This window comes from Channa argus, chromosome 8 (genome assembly GCF_033026475.1).
Source record: "Channa argus isolate prfri chromosome 8, Channa argus male v1.0, whole genome shotgun sequence".
NCBI lineage: Eukaryota > Metazoa > Chordata > Actinopteri > Anabantiformes > Channidae > Channa > Channa argus.
The window spans coordinates 3,432,493-3,449,126 of NC_090204.1; the positions used below are offsets into that span (position 1 = coordinate 3,432,493).

The 16,634-nt window shown below is 39.8% G+C and overlaps 1 protein-coding gene across 7 annotated transcripts in view; it reads left to right on the plus strand.

The window, feature by feature from the left end:
- lpp (LIM domain containing preferred translocation partner in lipoma) overlaps positions 1-16,634 on the plus strand; it is a 129,542-nt gene that overhangs the window by 89,279 nt on the left and 23,629 nt on the right. For all 7 annotated transcript variants that reach the window (XM_067512704.1, XM_067512705.1, XM_067512701.1 and 4 more), the window contains 2 exons: positions 4,539-4,635; positions 14,863-15,032. In XM_067512704.1, the coding sequence (XP_067368805.1) occupies positions 4,539-4,635; positions 14,863-15,032 (267 nt within the window). The remainder of the gene's footprint in view (positions 1-4,538; positions 4,636-14,862; positions 15,033-16,634) is intronic.

The following is a 16,634-nucleotide window of genomic DNA, read 5'->3' on the forward strand; positions in this document are numbered from 1 at the left end:
ACATCATGTCTGAAGTGGCCTTGGTTTTAGGTCCAGTTTTATTCTCATTGTACCTATTTCCTCTTAGCCAGATTATTCCTTGTTTAAGAATGTGTCTTATAATTTTTATGCAGATGATGTTCAACTGTATTAATCCTTTAATGATTCAGATGTCATCCATCAAGACCTGGCTAAACAATAACTACCTCCACATAAAAATTGAAACTCGGATCATTGCACCTTGACAAAAAGATCACTTCCATCAAACAACACCTTGGTTTACTGGGCTCCTCTGTCCAGTCGAGTCTCAGAAAACTAGATGTGTTGTTTGACCAGTCTGTGTCTCTCGATTGTTACTCAAGACAGTAAGTCAAGAACTGTTTATGTCATTTGAGGAACATCTCTAAACTGAGTAAAACTTTATCAAAAGCCCATCTGGAAATGATTATTCATGGTTTTATTTCTTCTTTCTTGATTATTGTAATTCTGTTTTTACTTTACTTCTTTTACTTCTTACATCCTTCATTACTTTGGTTTTATTTCCACTTCACTGATTTGCTTGTCGAGTCCAGAATTGATTTTAAAATTTTAATGCTAACATTTAGAGCACTATGTGGACAGGCTCCTCGGTACATTGCAGACCACTTGACCCCATACTCTTCAAAGTGTGCTCTACGTTCCTCAAGTGAAAACATCCTGATGGTTCCCAAAACCCACTGGAAAACTTGATGTGGACCTGTTTTTTCAGGCTGTAGCCCCAGACTCTGGAACCCCCCACCCCTCTCACTGCGTATGGCCAAATGATTGTTGATTGTTTCAAAAAGCAGCTGAAGACACTCTTATTTAGACAGGCTGCTAGGTTTTAACTATTTTATTTTGTTCCTGTGTTATTTTATTCTGCACCTCGTAAAGCACTTTGTGATTTTATCTGAAAAGTGCTATATAAATAATGCTTATTTACTTACTTATTTGTTTCAACAGCTTCACATAGCATTTGTTACATCTTTTTGAAATCTCAACCCCATTTATGGACCGATCACACTATTTAGTCTGTGTTATTTATGAATGATGGACTGTAGCAAGCTAAGTTGAACCTAATTCTTACATTCTACTTTCAATGTATAGACATTAGTGAGCCTGCTCTGCCAACATTATCAGTGACTACATGGATGTATTATAGGAACTAGATACTGGACTCAAAAGATATTGACCATTAATTTGACTACAAATTGTGTAAAAAAAAAGTTTTGTAACTTCCACGTTTGCTTCATGCACATTACTTCATCACATGCCTGCACATTCCACTTTGGCCCACAGACAGTAAGGATTTGTTCAGTTTTACAGTTTTGCCTGTATCAGTATGTAAAGATTGCAATTGGATCTTGCATGAATTTGGATGCATCCTGTCAACAGTTTTATGGACATCTCTTTTATTTGTGGTCATTGTGGTTTATGCAGAAAATTGGGGGATTATTTAAATGTTTTTGCAAGACTATGAGTTGCCATAGATGGCCATTACTTTTTTATGTGTGTCAAAAATCAGCTGTCTGAATATGAGGATCCAGTAACCAGGAGAAAAACATCATTCGATTGTTTTGCATCCTTTTCAGCTCAATGTTGACTGAGCTACAGCCACCGCCCCCTCAACTCAATGTATAACATTAAGTAATATAAGTAATGTTGCGTCATTTTTGTGTCAGAGTGGATTCATGTCGTGTTCTGGCTTGGTTTTCCAGCAAGTTTCCCTTGTTCCCATAGTAGGTGATGATATTTAAAATACAGCTTCCTGTTCAGTTGCACTTCTTTGTTCTAGCTCTACTAACAAAGGCATGCGGTAATCAGATGCCCTCGAGAACAGATGTCTCTCCTGTTCACTCTCTATCACAAAAGGGGAAGTAGGAAAGACAGAGCCTGAGGTTTGGGTCTTAGAAGGGCACAGTGCTGTGCATTAGGTACTTCTGTGTACCAAGCCCATTCTACCCACCTCCACCCTCCACTCCTCACTTAATCAGTTCTGACACACTGCCAATTCCACAGTGGGTGGCGGACACAACTTTATTCATAGATGTGGCAGTGGGCCAGCGACCAAGACGAAGACTCTGCTTTGTCTGCTGTCCCTTCAGTGTTACGCTGTATCAGGTGGCATGTAGCAGTGGTCACTTACAGGTGTTGTTTTTTGATATCAACTGGTCTAGCATTTAACAATGCCTTAAAAAGCAATCAATTGGATGGCATTTAATGGTCCATTGGAATGTCTTTTTGGGGGATTACAACTGATGCAGTTTCTGCAATTGAAAAGCAGAATGGTGGATGACCTCAGACTATAAGCCTTGACATACTGGGAAAATAGGTGCAGCTGTTAACTCAGTCACCGTTGAATTTAAGCACTGACTTCAATGAAACTGCGGCTGAGTATCCCAAGGGCGTAGGCAAACAATTTACTGAATTGAGCCAGACATAACTGAAAAATCATGTCTGCAGCACGTATAGCTACTGTATGGTTTCTATTGTTGGCTCTGAAAAGCTGAACAAGAACTGCGAAGCAATCATAAAGCATGCAGGGAAGCAATTTCTTTCTCTTATTCAAGTGAAAAATTATTCCGCTCTGTCACAAAAGACTCCCTAACAAGGTGCTTTAAACTCTCTGGCAGTGCATTGCTGCAGGGTGTCAAAGAGTGGATAAGGTATAAATGAAGCTTAAACTCAAAAGTCTGTTTCTGGTAATAGCAGCATTTCGTTCCCTCTCCAATATGCTTTTGATGTGGAGCTAAGATTAACAGTGTTAAATTGTCCTCTTCACTGTCTCAAACTAACGACACAGGCATAATAAGCAGAATGTTGACGAGTGGGTCTTTGAGGTGTACAAACAATGTATAGACATTATATCTTTTTATTTGTGTGTGTGTGTGTGTGTTGGAAAATGTACATTACATATAAATATATTGTATCTCCATTGACCCATGTGTAATATTAAATATAAAAAGAATCATGTAATTTGAGGTGACAATAGAGGAATATCCAGCCACTGAGGAATGTTCCTTTTATCTCTTCCTAATCCTCTCTGATGTGATCCTAGCCATTTATGCTTGACTGGCTATGGAGGCACAAGGTGCCAAGGAATCCAAGAGCTCAGGCCAAGCTGCTCTCTAGAGAGCACTCCTGCAGGGCAGGAAGATTTGCAAGTCGAACGTGTCGATCCCTTAGAGTTAATGAGGCCTACTGTTTGGGCTTCCATTATCAGCCTGCTGCATCCTGAGCTGTGCCACAGCAGAAGTCATGCATCATAAACTTTAGATGCTCCTTGATACACTGTGGACAATAAGCAGAGCTCAGCATTTCTTACTGTCTTAAGAAATAAGCTTAGTGGATCAGTGCGACAGATCTGCTGCATTATTACCCTTGTTAAAGTTACAACTATTTTATAGACATGTAAAGTCTTAAAACCTTGACTGACACACAAATTAATGAAGATTACAAGCATGCAGATCTTGTCATCAATAATATCAGCGGAGTTGTGCGACAAGATCTGTACTAACTCTTTCATTCTGAATACAAAAACATTTTTCACTCAGTCTGCTATTGACAAGTAACATTCAGCCAGCTCCCAAATGTCACAATTAGTAACACCTCTAAGGTCAACTCAGATCTCGGCCTGTGATACAATATTGAAAATCAAATCTACTGTAAAGATCTACCCAGCCCCAGATCTAGGGAAGGTCATCTGAGTTTCACAGACTTCTGAAAAAGCTCGTCCTCGCACCGCGAAAAGATTCAGCTTCAGGCCTCCAGGGTGTCTGCAAAGGACACACACCTGTGACGGGATTGTGATGAGCCAGGCACAGGGAGGGGAAACTGTATTTTGCCGCTCTGCAGATGATTGGCAGAAAATGTCAGGCACAACACGTCAGCCCCACACAGACACACAGCAGGCAGATGTCAGAGACTGCATGATAAGAGGGAGGACAGGCTCACAAGGAAAGGAGGAAGTGGCATCTTCAAAGAGTTATGTCATCCTTCTAAAATGTCTTACAGATTAGGCCTTGACACAGCTCACACGTTAAGTCTTTTGTGCTCAGAGTATGACTAAATAAATATCTCCTAACCTATCTGGCCAGTTGCACAAGAAAGAAGCTTTCTTCTCTTCTTCTTCTTTTCTTTCTGTTATCATTATTTCACAAACACAAGGATTAGTCAGGGTCGCTGTTTTTTCCACTTGGTTGTGTTGCACAGAAGGACATGCACAACCTTCTGGGCCGTGCACCACTGGGGCCTGAGCCAGGGTCAGATATCTCAGAGGAGAAAGGCAGACTGAAGACCATCTACTGCATATTAATTACAGTGAATATGTTTTGTCTGACCTTGAGACAAGGCTTCACCCTGGCACATTGAAGTCAGGTTTTTATGAATCTAAACATTGAACCCGGACATATTTTCTGGTACATTTTCGTTTGAGAACATTTGTATCAAATAGACCACAGGTAGCTGTTAATTAAATTAAAAATGTTCCTCATTACCTTAGACTGATTTCTCAATCACAACTATGCTTTTATGGTCCTCAGGGCAGTGCTCCTGTGGCCCACCCTGAAGATGAGCTGGAGCGCCTCACCAAGAAGATGTTGTTTGATATGGACCACCCTCCATCTGAAGAATACTTTGGTAAGAAAGACTGCTGCACTCACTCAAACCCGGTTAGCCAGAGGCATTTCAGTAAAGGACATTTTGACATGTCCTTGAAAACAACATTGACTGTTTTTGTCAAACAAAAAATAGCAAAGCAAAAATTTTGTATTTGGTACTTGAGGGGAACAAATAACATGAATACTACAAGATATAATTTTTTATACATAGCTAATGAATCAAATTATGTGTGTTACAAACAAAGTTTCAAAACTTATTTTCAAAGTCAACACAAGAACAAATCATTGCAATATCCGGACAGAGCACCAACATCAAAAATTCCAAAAGTATCTTTCATGGGGTGCTTTCAAGGCACTGACCACTTTATTGAAGACAGTGAGACAAACTCTATAATCTGACAAGCTCTTACTCACTCGTAATAGCCTGCTGCTTGCTACACATGAATGACTGTCCTACAGTAATTGATTTCTCTTCACCTATTTGGCATTTTGTGAAACTAAGGCACAGAAACAGGGTTTCTCAGTCCTAGGAACTATGGGTTTTCCTTGCTAGCAGTTCAGGACAGTAGTACAAAACCTAACAAATGGCACCGGAGTTAGGTTTGTCTGTCTAACACGACTGTTTTGGAAAATAATGACTCAAGTTCCTTGATCACAAGTTTGAAAAAAATAAAATATAACTGCCAAGATTAAACAAAATACCAATTTTAATAATATTTCACAAACTAGAATTCAAAAGACAAGGATTCTCTGCATTTATATTTCATGTCTTTTTTTCCGCCCTCTGTACCCTCTGCTGCCAGCGAGTGCTATCCCTCCGCTGCTGCTCTCGTCTGTAGCCTTTAATCCCCTCTGCCCTGGAATTAGTTCCCATGCCCATTAGATACCTCACTCAATGCATTCAGTGGGACTCTGGAGCAGGCTTTATATCAGCATATAATCACACAGCACACCATGATAGCATGTGTAGGTGTATTATAACTACAGGGACATGTATTTAACTGGTATTAAAAGATATTCGGCTTCACGTTAGTGCGCACTGATGTAAAGACCTTAATTGGTTCACATTAGACATAGGTCAAATGGATCTACTGGCTTAAGCCAGTAGTGTAGTCAATTTACAGAGAAATGGCCCTCAAAGCCTCATGGCCTAATTTTTGGGTGAATGTTTATGCCATGCAGACCTAGTTCGACGTCCATCTACCGCTAAACTATGCATGCGGTCGCCACTTTGTGCCCTCTATAGGGCTGCCTGGCTGAAGGTGGCTGGTAAAACAAGCACATGGCAGCTGAGAAATAGAAGTTAGGGATAGTGTGTGCATCCCTGGCTGGCAGTGGCTGGTTGTTATTGGAGTGTAAGAAAGGGAGGAGGGTCATATTGTGGTTAAACAAGGCGACAGCTGAATTAACTGAAAGATAGAAAGAGGATGAGGGCGCAACTGAGGTGACTGCTGGGACTCATTAGTACAAGTTCAAGCGTAGGCACATACTGCTTGCAAATCCTGAGAGCCCCCTGCCTCCCCTTCTGAATAATGTACATATAGTCACCACAGTGATGTTAAAATTGACTTTAGTCCGGCGTGTTTCTTACTGTATATCCAGGGCTGTGGGACAGTCAGTCCCACAGCATGAGACTTGTAATTACAAAAAAAAAAAAGAAAAAGGAAAAAAAAAATCTGATCTCACACAAGCCTCTCTTATTTGGCAGGGTACAGGGGGAAAGATGGCTAGCAGTTGTTGAAACCCTAAGGCTAGTAATTAACAAGATTAATCAAAGTGGGGCTGCGATCTCTAGCGCACTACTGGACTGGATCATTGTCTTCCTATAGCAAAGTTTTATTGGTGTCACTAATGTCTTTGATGAGTCTCTAATCTGAAACAGTTATAATGCATTTTTATTGGTCTAGAGGGGGTTAATTGAATTGAATTAATGTTACGATCAGGCTCTGTGATGTCACATGGACATTTTTCATTAGACCGAATAGAGCTTAAAAGTCACACTAAATATTAATGTTCTTTTACAACAGCTGCAGTCCAGAAATTACACCTGACAAGTCTCTGACAGCTTTCTATAGCAAAGCAGGCACATAAAAAGCAGCTGTACTCAAATGCAAACGCTCCTTACACTGTAAAAAAAAGAAGAATAAGAAAAAAAAACCTGAAAATGACGCGCTATGAAAGAACTGCTTTTCTTGTGAGAAACCCAGTTTGCAAGCCAGAAATTCCCCCCATGATTGAAGCTTCTTTGAAAAGCAACTGATTAGTCCTGATTTAGAGTTCCAGATTAGATTTGAGTAATCTGAAAGAGCCTTTTCTCCAAATGTCATCATCCGTCATATTTAATCCACTTAGGTTGTGCGTAGGTGTACTGTGTTTGTGGAAATCTAATAAGGCACAGCTACTCAGCTTGCAGTACAGATGCCTTGGCATTTGTGCATCAGAGGAACTTACACTATTTTGTCATCACTACATTTCTGTCAACCAAAACCAGGACATAAAGCTGAATAATTGAAAGGATGAGATGCTTTTTATTATTTACAATTAGTAATGATGATACTTGTGCAGTGTCGTTTATTCTGCCGCAGAGAATCTGTTTTTTATTTCTGCTTTAAATACCAAAATGACAAGTTGAGAATTCCTTCATGTAATCCCAGATTCTCACATTCCACTGTATAGAATTAAGAAAGATGTGAAATTTTTATATCCAATCAATATTTATACAGAGTGACTTTCCGGAGAGCTTTTTGAACAGTGGTATGAATGTTTTTGTAATGTTATTATCAGACGGTTGAAAGATAGTCGGTGGAAATTAGCAGTGAGATTCATATGGGCATACTGTACTCCTCACAGGACTCCGAGCTGTCGGGAAAGCCTTTCCTCCTGGTTTGAGTTAGCCTTTGTTTTATGATAAGAGCCTGAAAAGAAAAGGCAGGCTTTGCCATTTTTCCTTATAATGTCAGCTGAAGGAGCCCTCATAATTTATAAGACACCTCACATGAAATGTTCATGAGGAATCTTGGAAGCGATACAAATGGCAGTGTAGCTTCAGCATCAGTATAGGCCAGAAGAGTCAGAACAGATCAACCGAGGTAATTGGGTCAGAAAAAGTTTAGGTTCATGCTGTGCGCTCTTGTGGAGCTGCCTCTGTTTCTTTATAAAACAACTGAGCATCACAACTTAATATATTAATAGGCTTCCAGTTTAGACAGCTTTGTGCATTGTCTAAGATGCTCGGGTGGAAACCATTTGCATATTACTGAGGTCGCCCTCAGCAACCTCTTAGGAGTTTGCTTTTAGATGTGCTTCTACATGTCATAACAAGTGGGATGTGTGTCAGGGTAAAACCTTTCTGCTGCCTTAAAAAGGCTCCCGCCCCCCAAAACCCTGCTTCCCCACCATGCTCCACCTCCACAGTCTCCAAACGCCTTTGGCCAATCATCTCCCCTAATACAGATAACTGTTTCTTTTTAGTGTATGAAGGTGTCCCTTTAAAGTCAGGTTCATTTTTTATGTTCATTTGGTGTTTGTTCAAAGGAAAAAAGTAAAGCTCTTGTAAACATGTAGATGGGATATGATAATACATGCAAATTTATGTATATTTACATACATAAAATGCAGCACAAGTTGCTTCACATAAAATTGTGGAAAGGCTCTTTAAAATTCAACCCAAGATTTTTAATAAATCATATCATGTATTTATTACTATTTATTGCTGCCATTTTTTCAGCAAATGCTATTAAGTGTATTCCCATTAAGTAATTACCTCTCTATGTAGTACTCTGCCATTCCAGCTTTGGATTGGGTTTGCATTCTAGTGCACAAGAGAATCACACAAAAAAAAAAATAATTGTATCTCACAGTTTTTTCACTTTCGTAAACTAGAATATCATTTTGATTAGGCTTCTCCTAATGCTAACCTAACATTTAAAATTGAAAGTATTGAACAGGCGAATCCCAGGCTGTAATGTATTAGCCACTGACGTTAGTGCTGATACTATTTGCCAAATCTACAAAATGAGAAAACGGCATGTGATCAGGTCACAGTTAAAATATTAATTGACCAACTTCTTTATTGAAACCATGTGAGTTTCATCGGCTTTGTGGTAAACATACACCAGCAACACTTCTGTTGTACTTCTTACAAAGTAGTTGCACAAGGAGAAGGAGTTTGCTATCCTGTTGTTACCACGGCAACACAGGTTTTGCCAAATTAACCAGAACTGAGATCTTAAGGATAAAAACTTTAAAACAAAGTCAAATAAATATCAACAAGAAAGTGACATGTAATAAAATAAAGCATTGAAAACATTCCACCGTACATACGTTACAAGGAAAAAGCAGCAGACTAGTTGGAATCTGGATTCCTACCTGTCCTACTTTAACTTGTGTCATTTCCCACAGTAATTTTCTGATAGGTCTTTCACTTTGAAGAGGCTGTTTCCACTTCCACTATCAGAGGATTTCCTCCAATCACAGTGGCTAATTGTTGGTCCCCTCTTTGTTGTGCTGTGGGTGCTCCCTGCTTATATGCATGTTACAGCAATCACTGTGAAACACGAGTGCATAATGCCGCTGGAAGGAGGTCAGTGACCACCCAGGGGCAGGGGGGCAGCATATGAGGCAGTCTGGTGACATGGCAACTCGTTTAAAGCCTATGCATCACTGTACCACCTACAGAGGATTATAATGTATGACTGCAAAAGACGAGATTATACAACACAATAGCCACGGATGATCCATCATAGCTGTCTTTTATGAGAAAAATGCTTTATTTATGTCAGTGTGAGGCTGCAGATTTGACTTCCACGACCATTCTTCCTCATGTAAGTAATGTTAAATTCTTTGATTGTTCATCTACAAATTTGCAGAATTGAAGAAATCTTCAAAACACTTAAAAGCTTTTGTGTTTCTTTAACTTTATGCTAAATTGTTTAAAATTTAGTTCTTTTGTGAGCGAGATCTCAGTCGTTTTTTTCTGCTATGTCATCTTGTTTATAATTGGTCACATGGTTTTCTGTAGTCAAGTATATTTGTTTCTATTTTGAGCAGTCAGGGCAGTTTCACAAAACATAAAGTATTCAGCATAGTTTATGAGGCCTCTTTGCAGTTTTTTCTCTCATTATCTTGTCCCAGCACTGCCGCTGACCTCGTAACGCTGCTTTCTAGTTGCTCAGCTGATGCAGTCTGCCAGCATGGGGCTTCTCATCCCAACGACAGAAGTCTGCTTTTTGGCAGCAGTTCACGTGAGGTGACCACCACCACCATAACCACCCCCTTCCCCTCCCCCCCTCCCCTTGGCCTTCCTCCCCCTCCCCTTCCTCCCCCGCCAGGCTCAGCGCTTGCTATCCTGCCTCGTTGAGACAGCTCCACTGAGGCTTGCAAGATCAGCTGCCGTGCGAGCCCAGCTGAGGCTTCCGGGCACTCACGTTGCTAGATTTCATTTGTGAGTGAGCGTTTGACCTCAGGAATGAGTAGACATCCTCATGCTCATGCACGCAAAAGCAGACATACTTGCAAGCACACGGGTGCGCACGGATAAACAGCATATAAACACACGGAGACGTCTTTGAACACACAGCTTGTCCATATTCTGCTGCAGACGCACACTCACCTGTTCCCCGCCTTTCCCCGTCTCCTGCCTTCACCCCATTCGCCAGCCCCACTCGCTTCCTGGCACCCCTCCATGTAACTCCTGCCAACCTGCTTCTAAAACATGTAACCTACACTCAGTCCCCCTTGTTCTGCCGCCACAGGCCCTGACACGGCAGGCTGTAATGCTTAGTGGCACAGGCTCGCCTATCCTCCACTCTCCACCATCGCTGCAGCAGTTCTGCAGATTGCTATTTGCTGACATTGGGAATGAGATTAAAGGGAAGGGTTAGGAAAGAGGCCTTCACAGATTGAAATGCAGCGATGACAGCTATTTCTCTTGTCATCCTAAGGCAACTGAAGGCCACAGCATTGTCAGGCAGCACGGAGGGCAATCTGAAGCAACAAAGTAGATTAACCTAGAGGGGAAAGAGATGAAACGCTTCACAAATTGTGGCCTCTGGCACTTCATTTGCTGGCAGTTAGAAGCCTAATGTGTTTGGCGGGCTTATTTTAACCACTTGCTGACCTATTGTTTATCTCTTTAATAAAGTGTGAAGAGGATATCACAACTTTGTACCTTTATTTGGGACACCTTGTTAAGGTTGTCACAAGATATTAATGCACAGAAACACGTATCCTTAAACTGAGCTACTAATAATGAGAAAAAAAGACAACAAATTTCTATTAGGTTTCATTTTGGTTATCATCTTACCTTCACCATTTGCAGTATTTGATGGTGTTTTGAGTTTTTTTTTTTTTTTTTTTTTACTACTATATACATTGGATGTTTTAATCCAAGCACAAAACTTTAGTTGAGGTCCCAAAATGGATTTTGTGGTTCTTTTATTAGTTTTGGATACGTGTTATAGTTGCTGGCTTTGCCTTTGGGGTTTGCAAGGGTTGCACCAGCAGAATTGTATTCTTTAGTAACATAGTGTGAAAAGTTTGGTCTCCTATAAAAAAGTTCCTTGCGATCCTTCTTTACATGCACGATCTTTGATTTCTGACGATGTAAGATCAAATTGAGCTGCAAGTGTGCTCCCTCTCTGCCTTTCATGCTGCTTCAATATCACGGCATGAAAAAACAAAGAAGGCAAAGACTGAGGGAAATCTGAAGCGTTCTGCCACTCAACATCCCCCATTCCCAAACAACAGCGTCTCACTGCCACTACAAATACATTAGAAATCAATTATTTATGGAACAGAGTCAGGGCCTCTTTAATCTTTTCCTTTTATCCAATTAAATTGTCTAACCATTCTAAGTCTCTTTAGCTCACAGGGAATGTGGTTCTTTAAAAAAAAAAAAGAAAAGAAGAAAAGATTTTCTCTTCAGTCCTTCTTTTGACTTTCAATGTAACAGAGAAGAGACACTTCTGAGGGTTGAAGAATGAAAGGAAAGAAAGTGAGTAAAGTGTAAATGAACTCCCCCTCCCACCCCGTCATCATTGCATTGGTTCTACAGGAACTATTTGAAGTTTTGATATTAAGACTCTGGTTCCATTCCCCACGCAAAGGGACACTGGGGAGCGGTGAGGCCTTTCATGATTCCTTTATGCCCAGCTGAAATAGTTCGAAAGTATTTGGGATCATCTCCACAGGGGTAAATATGATGTTGCTTCAATTGCTGTCCTGTATTATTCAAGAAGTCAATTGATGTTGTGTCTCAAAATTGAAAATGCTTACTTCCAGTGCAGATGTGTGGAATTATTGATGTGAAACGATGTAAAACACTACACTTTTCTCTATTATTATACAGTAGAACTGTTAGGAAAAAGACCATATACACTCACTGAAAAGCTTACTATTGTTACATTTTGCAGAATTTGTTTCACACCATGAATCAAAAACTAGTTGTTGTGGATTATTTGTTTTATCAAGTCTTTTATGATGTGTAAAAGACGTTATAAAACAATTAACAACAACTAGTTTTTACTCATTGTTTCGGTGTTTTGTTTCGGTGTTTGTTTCGGGGACTACCATTTTTCAGTTCCCTCTTCTCAAATATGAGAATGTGCCCAGATTTGTTTCTAATATGTATGTTTTTTGGTATGGCGGAGCTGTTATATGGGAATGCATTAGACTGAGTAATGTTTTGAATCCATCACATATTTAATCAGAAATGCACAATGAACAAGGCTGTGAACTCTGCTGTGAGTTGAAACAAAGGCTTGATGCCCTGGCATATATATTTAACTAGACCATTACGTGCTTTCCTTTTAAATTTGCCTTTCTGAGAAATATTGAGCACAAAACGATAAGCATCCATCCAATATTTTCAGGTCAACAGGTAAACAGCTGCTGCTCTTTGTTATATGATATTGTGTATTCATGTGTGGGCTTCTGCACCATGGCATGACATGTCTGTAGACGTGAATTCCGTATATGATACGCATGTCTGAGTTTGAATGTACTCATCTACATGTACGACATGTCTGGCGCAAAGACATTGTTTTCATTGTGTGTGTGTGTGGGGGGTAAAACTGTGTACACTGTACACACAGTCGTGCACAAATAGCTCCTGAGGGCCCTTGCGATCATAGACTGCCAAAAGGAAAAGGATTTCCGAGAGGTTTCCTTCTCGCTATTTAAAGTGGGAGCCCTGTGGGACATGTTTGGCATTCTCATCCACTCACTGAAGATGGCCTGTGATCTGAAGCCACTAACGGGCTCGGCGTGCTTCGTCTCCATCTCTCGTTCACTCTCTCTCTTTCCCTTTCCCTCTGGCTCTCTGAAGTGATTACCCTGCTTGTGATTCCACTGACACCCACATGTCCCCCCGAGACGTGCCTTCACTAGTTTGTTTAATCTGCCTCCCTGTACAGTAGGTAACGTAGCCATAATTGAGGTGTGGATAGAGCTGTGGGAACAGATGAAACCGATAGTAGGTTTTGGGAAAATTTGTCTGCACTGTAAGTGATCTTGGATGACAGCAGTCGCTAAATTAAAGTACAAAATGCTGCTATGATGAGAATTTTAAAAGTTAAATGTCTTCGACCGCAATCTGTCAGGTCTTTGTTTCTTGATGGTTTCCTGGTAAATAAACGATATGTTCCGTTTTCAAAAGTCACAAATATCAGTCTTTCACAAATGTTGCTGGAAAAGTTGTGAATTCCGTCATTTTTAAACAACTTTTCTCAGTAAGGCTGCTGATAAGATAATGAGTTATCTGAGATTAGAATACCATTAGCGAGCCTTGCAGTCAAGCGGTTATTTGATCTCAACAACATATGACTTCCAAAAGTTGCGCTGATACCTGAGACAGATTCCGCTTTACACTCTGTTTGAATTTTTGATATGAAAACAGCAAGTGTAACTGTGAAAATGCAAGCATCAGATACTCTATCTCCTCCGGTTAGTGTCTCGCCTCTGTCTGTAACACGCTTGAACTGCTCTGTTCAGAACATACAGAGTGTCAATCATCGCCCAAATCAGTCTTTAGATGAAGCAAAAAATGAAAAAGGAACAAAAATGATACATAGAACTGAACTTGAATTAATTAAATATACTGTATCATGCTTCCTCAGAGAGATTACATCTGTCCTCAGATGTGTAAAAAATAAAACATTCTCAGATATCTTTTAAACCCTATTATTGTAAGATACCAGTAATTAAATTGACAGTGTTATTAATTGGGTTGAAGATAACTTGCATTGAGTCGAGGACATCTTAAACTCAATTAAAGATATCTCCAACTCAATTAAAGATATCCAAATGCCATGTCCCGCAATATGCAATCAGGCTCTTTTTGGCGCAATAATATCAGTTCACTCATGCCCCTTTTACTTAGACTTAGTTGTACTTCTAAAGTTTTCTTTTTTATCATTTAAAGCTTGACTTTTTGAAATAGATGTCACACTTTGGTGATGTATATAGTTTCTTTTAATGTGGCACAATTATAGTATTTAATCCTTTTTTATCTAGAGTTTGAAATAGAAATGAAGATTGGGCAATTCTGAAATCAGGAAATAAAGCATTCAAAGGACAGCTTAAAGTTGTTGGAACAAGGTAGTTTGATGCATGGGCAGCTGCTCCGTGAATGGATCCTCTGGTTGAACAAATCCAAGTGAACAGGCAGAAATGTACAGCAGTTACGCACATGGAGAGAAGTAAAGTAAAACATCTTCAACGCTCAGAGTACCTCCAAAATAATCATCACCCACAACAATGTTTAGCCTTTTGTCATATTATTTCTGATACCTCGATTAAATAATAATGGAATAGAATAGAAACTCTCCAGCTGTGAGTCACTTTCTGTTGTGAGAATGAACGGAAATTTCTGAACCAAATGCAACCAAAATACACTTTGCACCTGGATAACTGGTCCATATTTTAAAATCCCCGTTTGTCTTACGGCTTGATAACAACGGCTGTACTTCAGATCTGTTGTCTATGTCGTCTTAAAAGTGTAGCGAAAGATTTGATGCAATGTAGGATGCTCATCATGTCAAGCTGTTTGCTATCATCAGAGCATCTGCCAGTGCATGTAAATATAGCCACGATTGACAGGTTCCCTTCACAGTTACTGTATATACGTACATGAGTATACACATGAGTGAAATACGGATGTTAGTGAACTGATAGAGGCAATATGACTAAATATCTTTGGATTTATAGTGAATCTGGGCTCAGCCTCCCCTCCTCTCCCTCTCCCCAGGGCGCTGTGCCAGCTGTGGAGAAAACGTAGTGGGTGAAGGCACCGGCTGCACAGCCATGGACCAGGTCTTCCACGTCGACTGCTTCATCTGCATGACCTGCAGCACCAAACTGCGTGGCAAGCCCTTCTACGCTGTGGAGAAGAAGGCGTACTGCGAGCCCTGCTATATTGTGAGTAACTTCTGCCTCCTCAGATTCACTACCTGATTTGGGCTTATTTATGTGACTAAATTTAACATGATTATGCCAGGGGTGGGTGTGTATTAGTAGCCCTGTGTCTGGAATGTTCATAACTTTTTACTTGAGACAGCTATGTTTTATTTAATCAAACCCCAGCATCGTGCAACCGCTCACCACAAAAGTCTACATTTCCTCTTTTGCTTTTAAATTTGTTTTTGGTCACTCAGTGAAACTGACTTTTGGGATTTCTTCTCCCGAAAATACTGTATTTTTAACAACTTAAAATTACAGATGGGAGTACACAGATTCAAAATTCCCAATATGCTGCTATAACTGAAAAAGTTGGTCTTGTTCAGTGTAAAATCCCATCTCTTCAAATGTGTTAGCATACATTCAGTTCATGTTTTCATTTAAAGTGAGTTCAAAGAATGGGGCTTTTTCAAGTACATCACTGTAGATAATTATGAGGGGCAAGCACCAAGCGTGGGTGTAAGTTTGTGTTGGCTACTTATTTCTAACCCTAACGTTAGCATCTAGACTGGAGGTTCTTGAAGACATTTCACCTGTCATTCCAAAGAATTCTTCAGGTCCAACTGACTAGTTGGGAGTCCCAGTAATTTAACTCAAGACACACATGATGGTGAGGCGGTAGAATCTCAATGTGACCTCAACAACCCTTAAGGTGTCAGAGACATTTTCAGGAACCTTAAGCATGTCCACTTGCTACCCAGTAGCAACTTTGGAATATGACCTGGATGACCGAGTATCTCTACAGACTTCTCCATCTCTTACCTTTTCACCCCACAACTACCTAATAGATTTGTCATTTGTTATCCTTAAATAATGATATCAGAGATGGATTCATTTACTTTGTATAACAGGGGATGTTAAGATATCTCTTCTTGGTTAATTAGATGGAAATTATAAGAACATCGTTTTCACTTATGAATCAGTGAGCCGAGGCATAACTATCTGGTGTTACAGCTGATAAGCTTTCAGATATGGTTTAAATGCACTTGCATTATTAAATAAGTGTCAAAATCTTGTTTAATTATAACATGGTGTTAATTCTCTTTGTGGATAAGCCAGGATATTTTTTTTCTTGTCTATTTCCTCCTTTTTTACTTTTTTAGTATCTCTATTCTGATCAGAAGTTTACCAGACAGAAAAAAAAACAACTGACAGTAAGGTCTCCTTTAAGATGTCTGTGTTATTTTTAATGTCGGGTGTTTTTATTCCTACACTATCTTACACAACATACATGAAAGGGTTTCCTTGCACAATATTGTCAGGAAAGACACATCTTTTAAAACCACAATGAAATTGTTTTGCAGAAGTGTTTCCCTTATTCATTTTCATTAGAATCTGGTTGAATTTTGACATCAGTACCACTGCTGGAAATGACAGGGACTGAGTTTCTTACTGTTAGCAATATAATGGGTAAGTCTGTAGGTCATTCCTGGAAGCTGGGATGGGAACTGCGTGCACAATGCCGTGAGCCATTACAATGGAAATATTGGGTAATACAGTAGCTTTTAAGTTTCACTCTTGTTTTTAGTTCATAATAAGTGCTTGTATGATCCAGAAAATAAG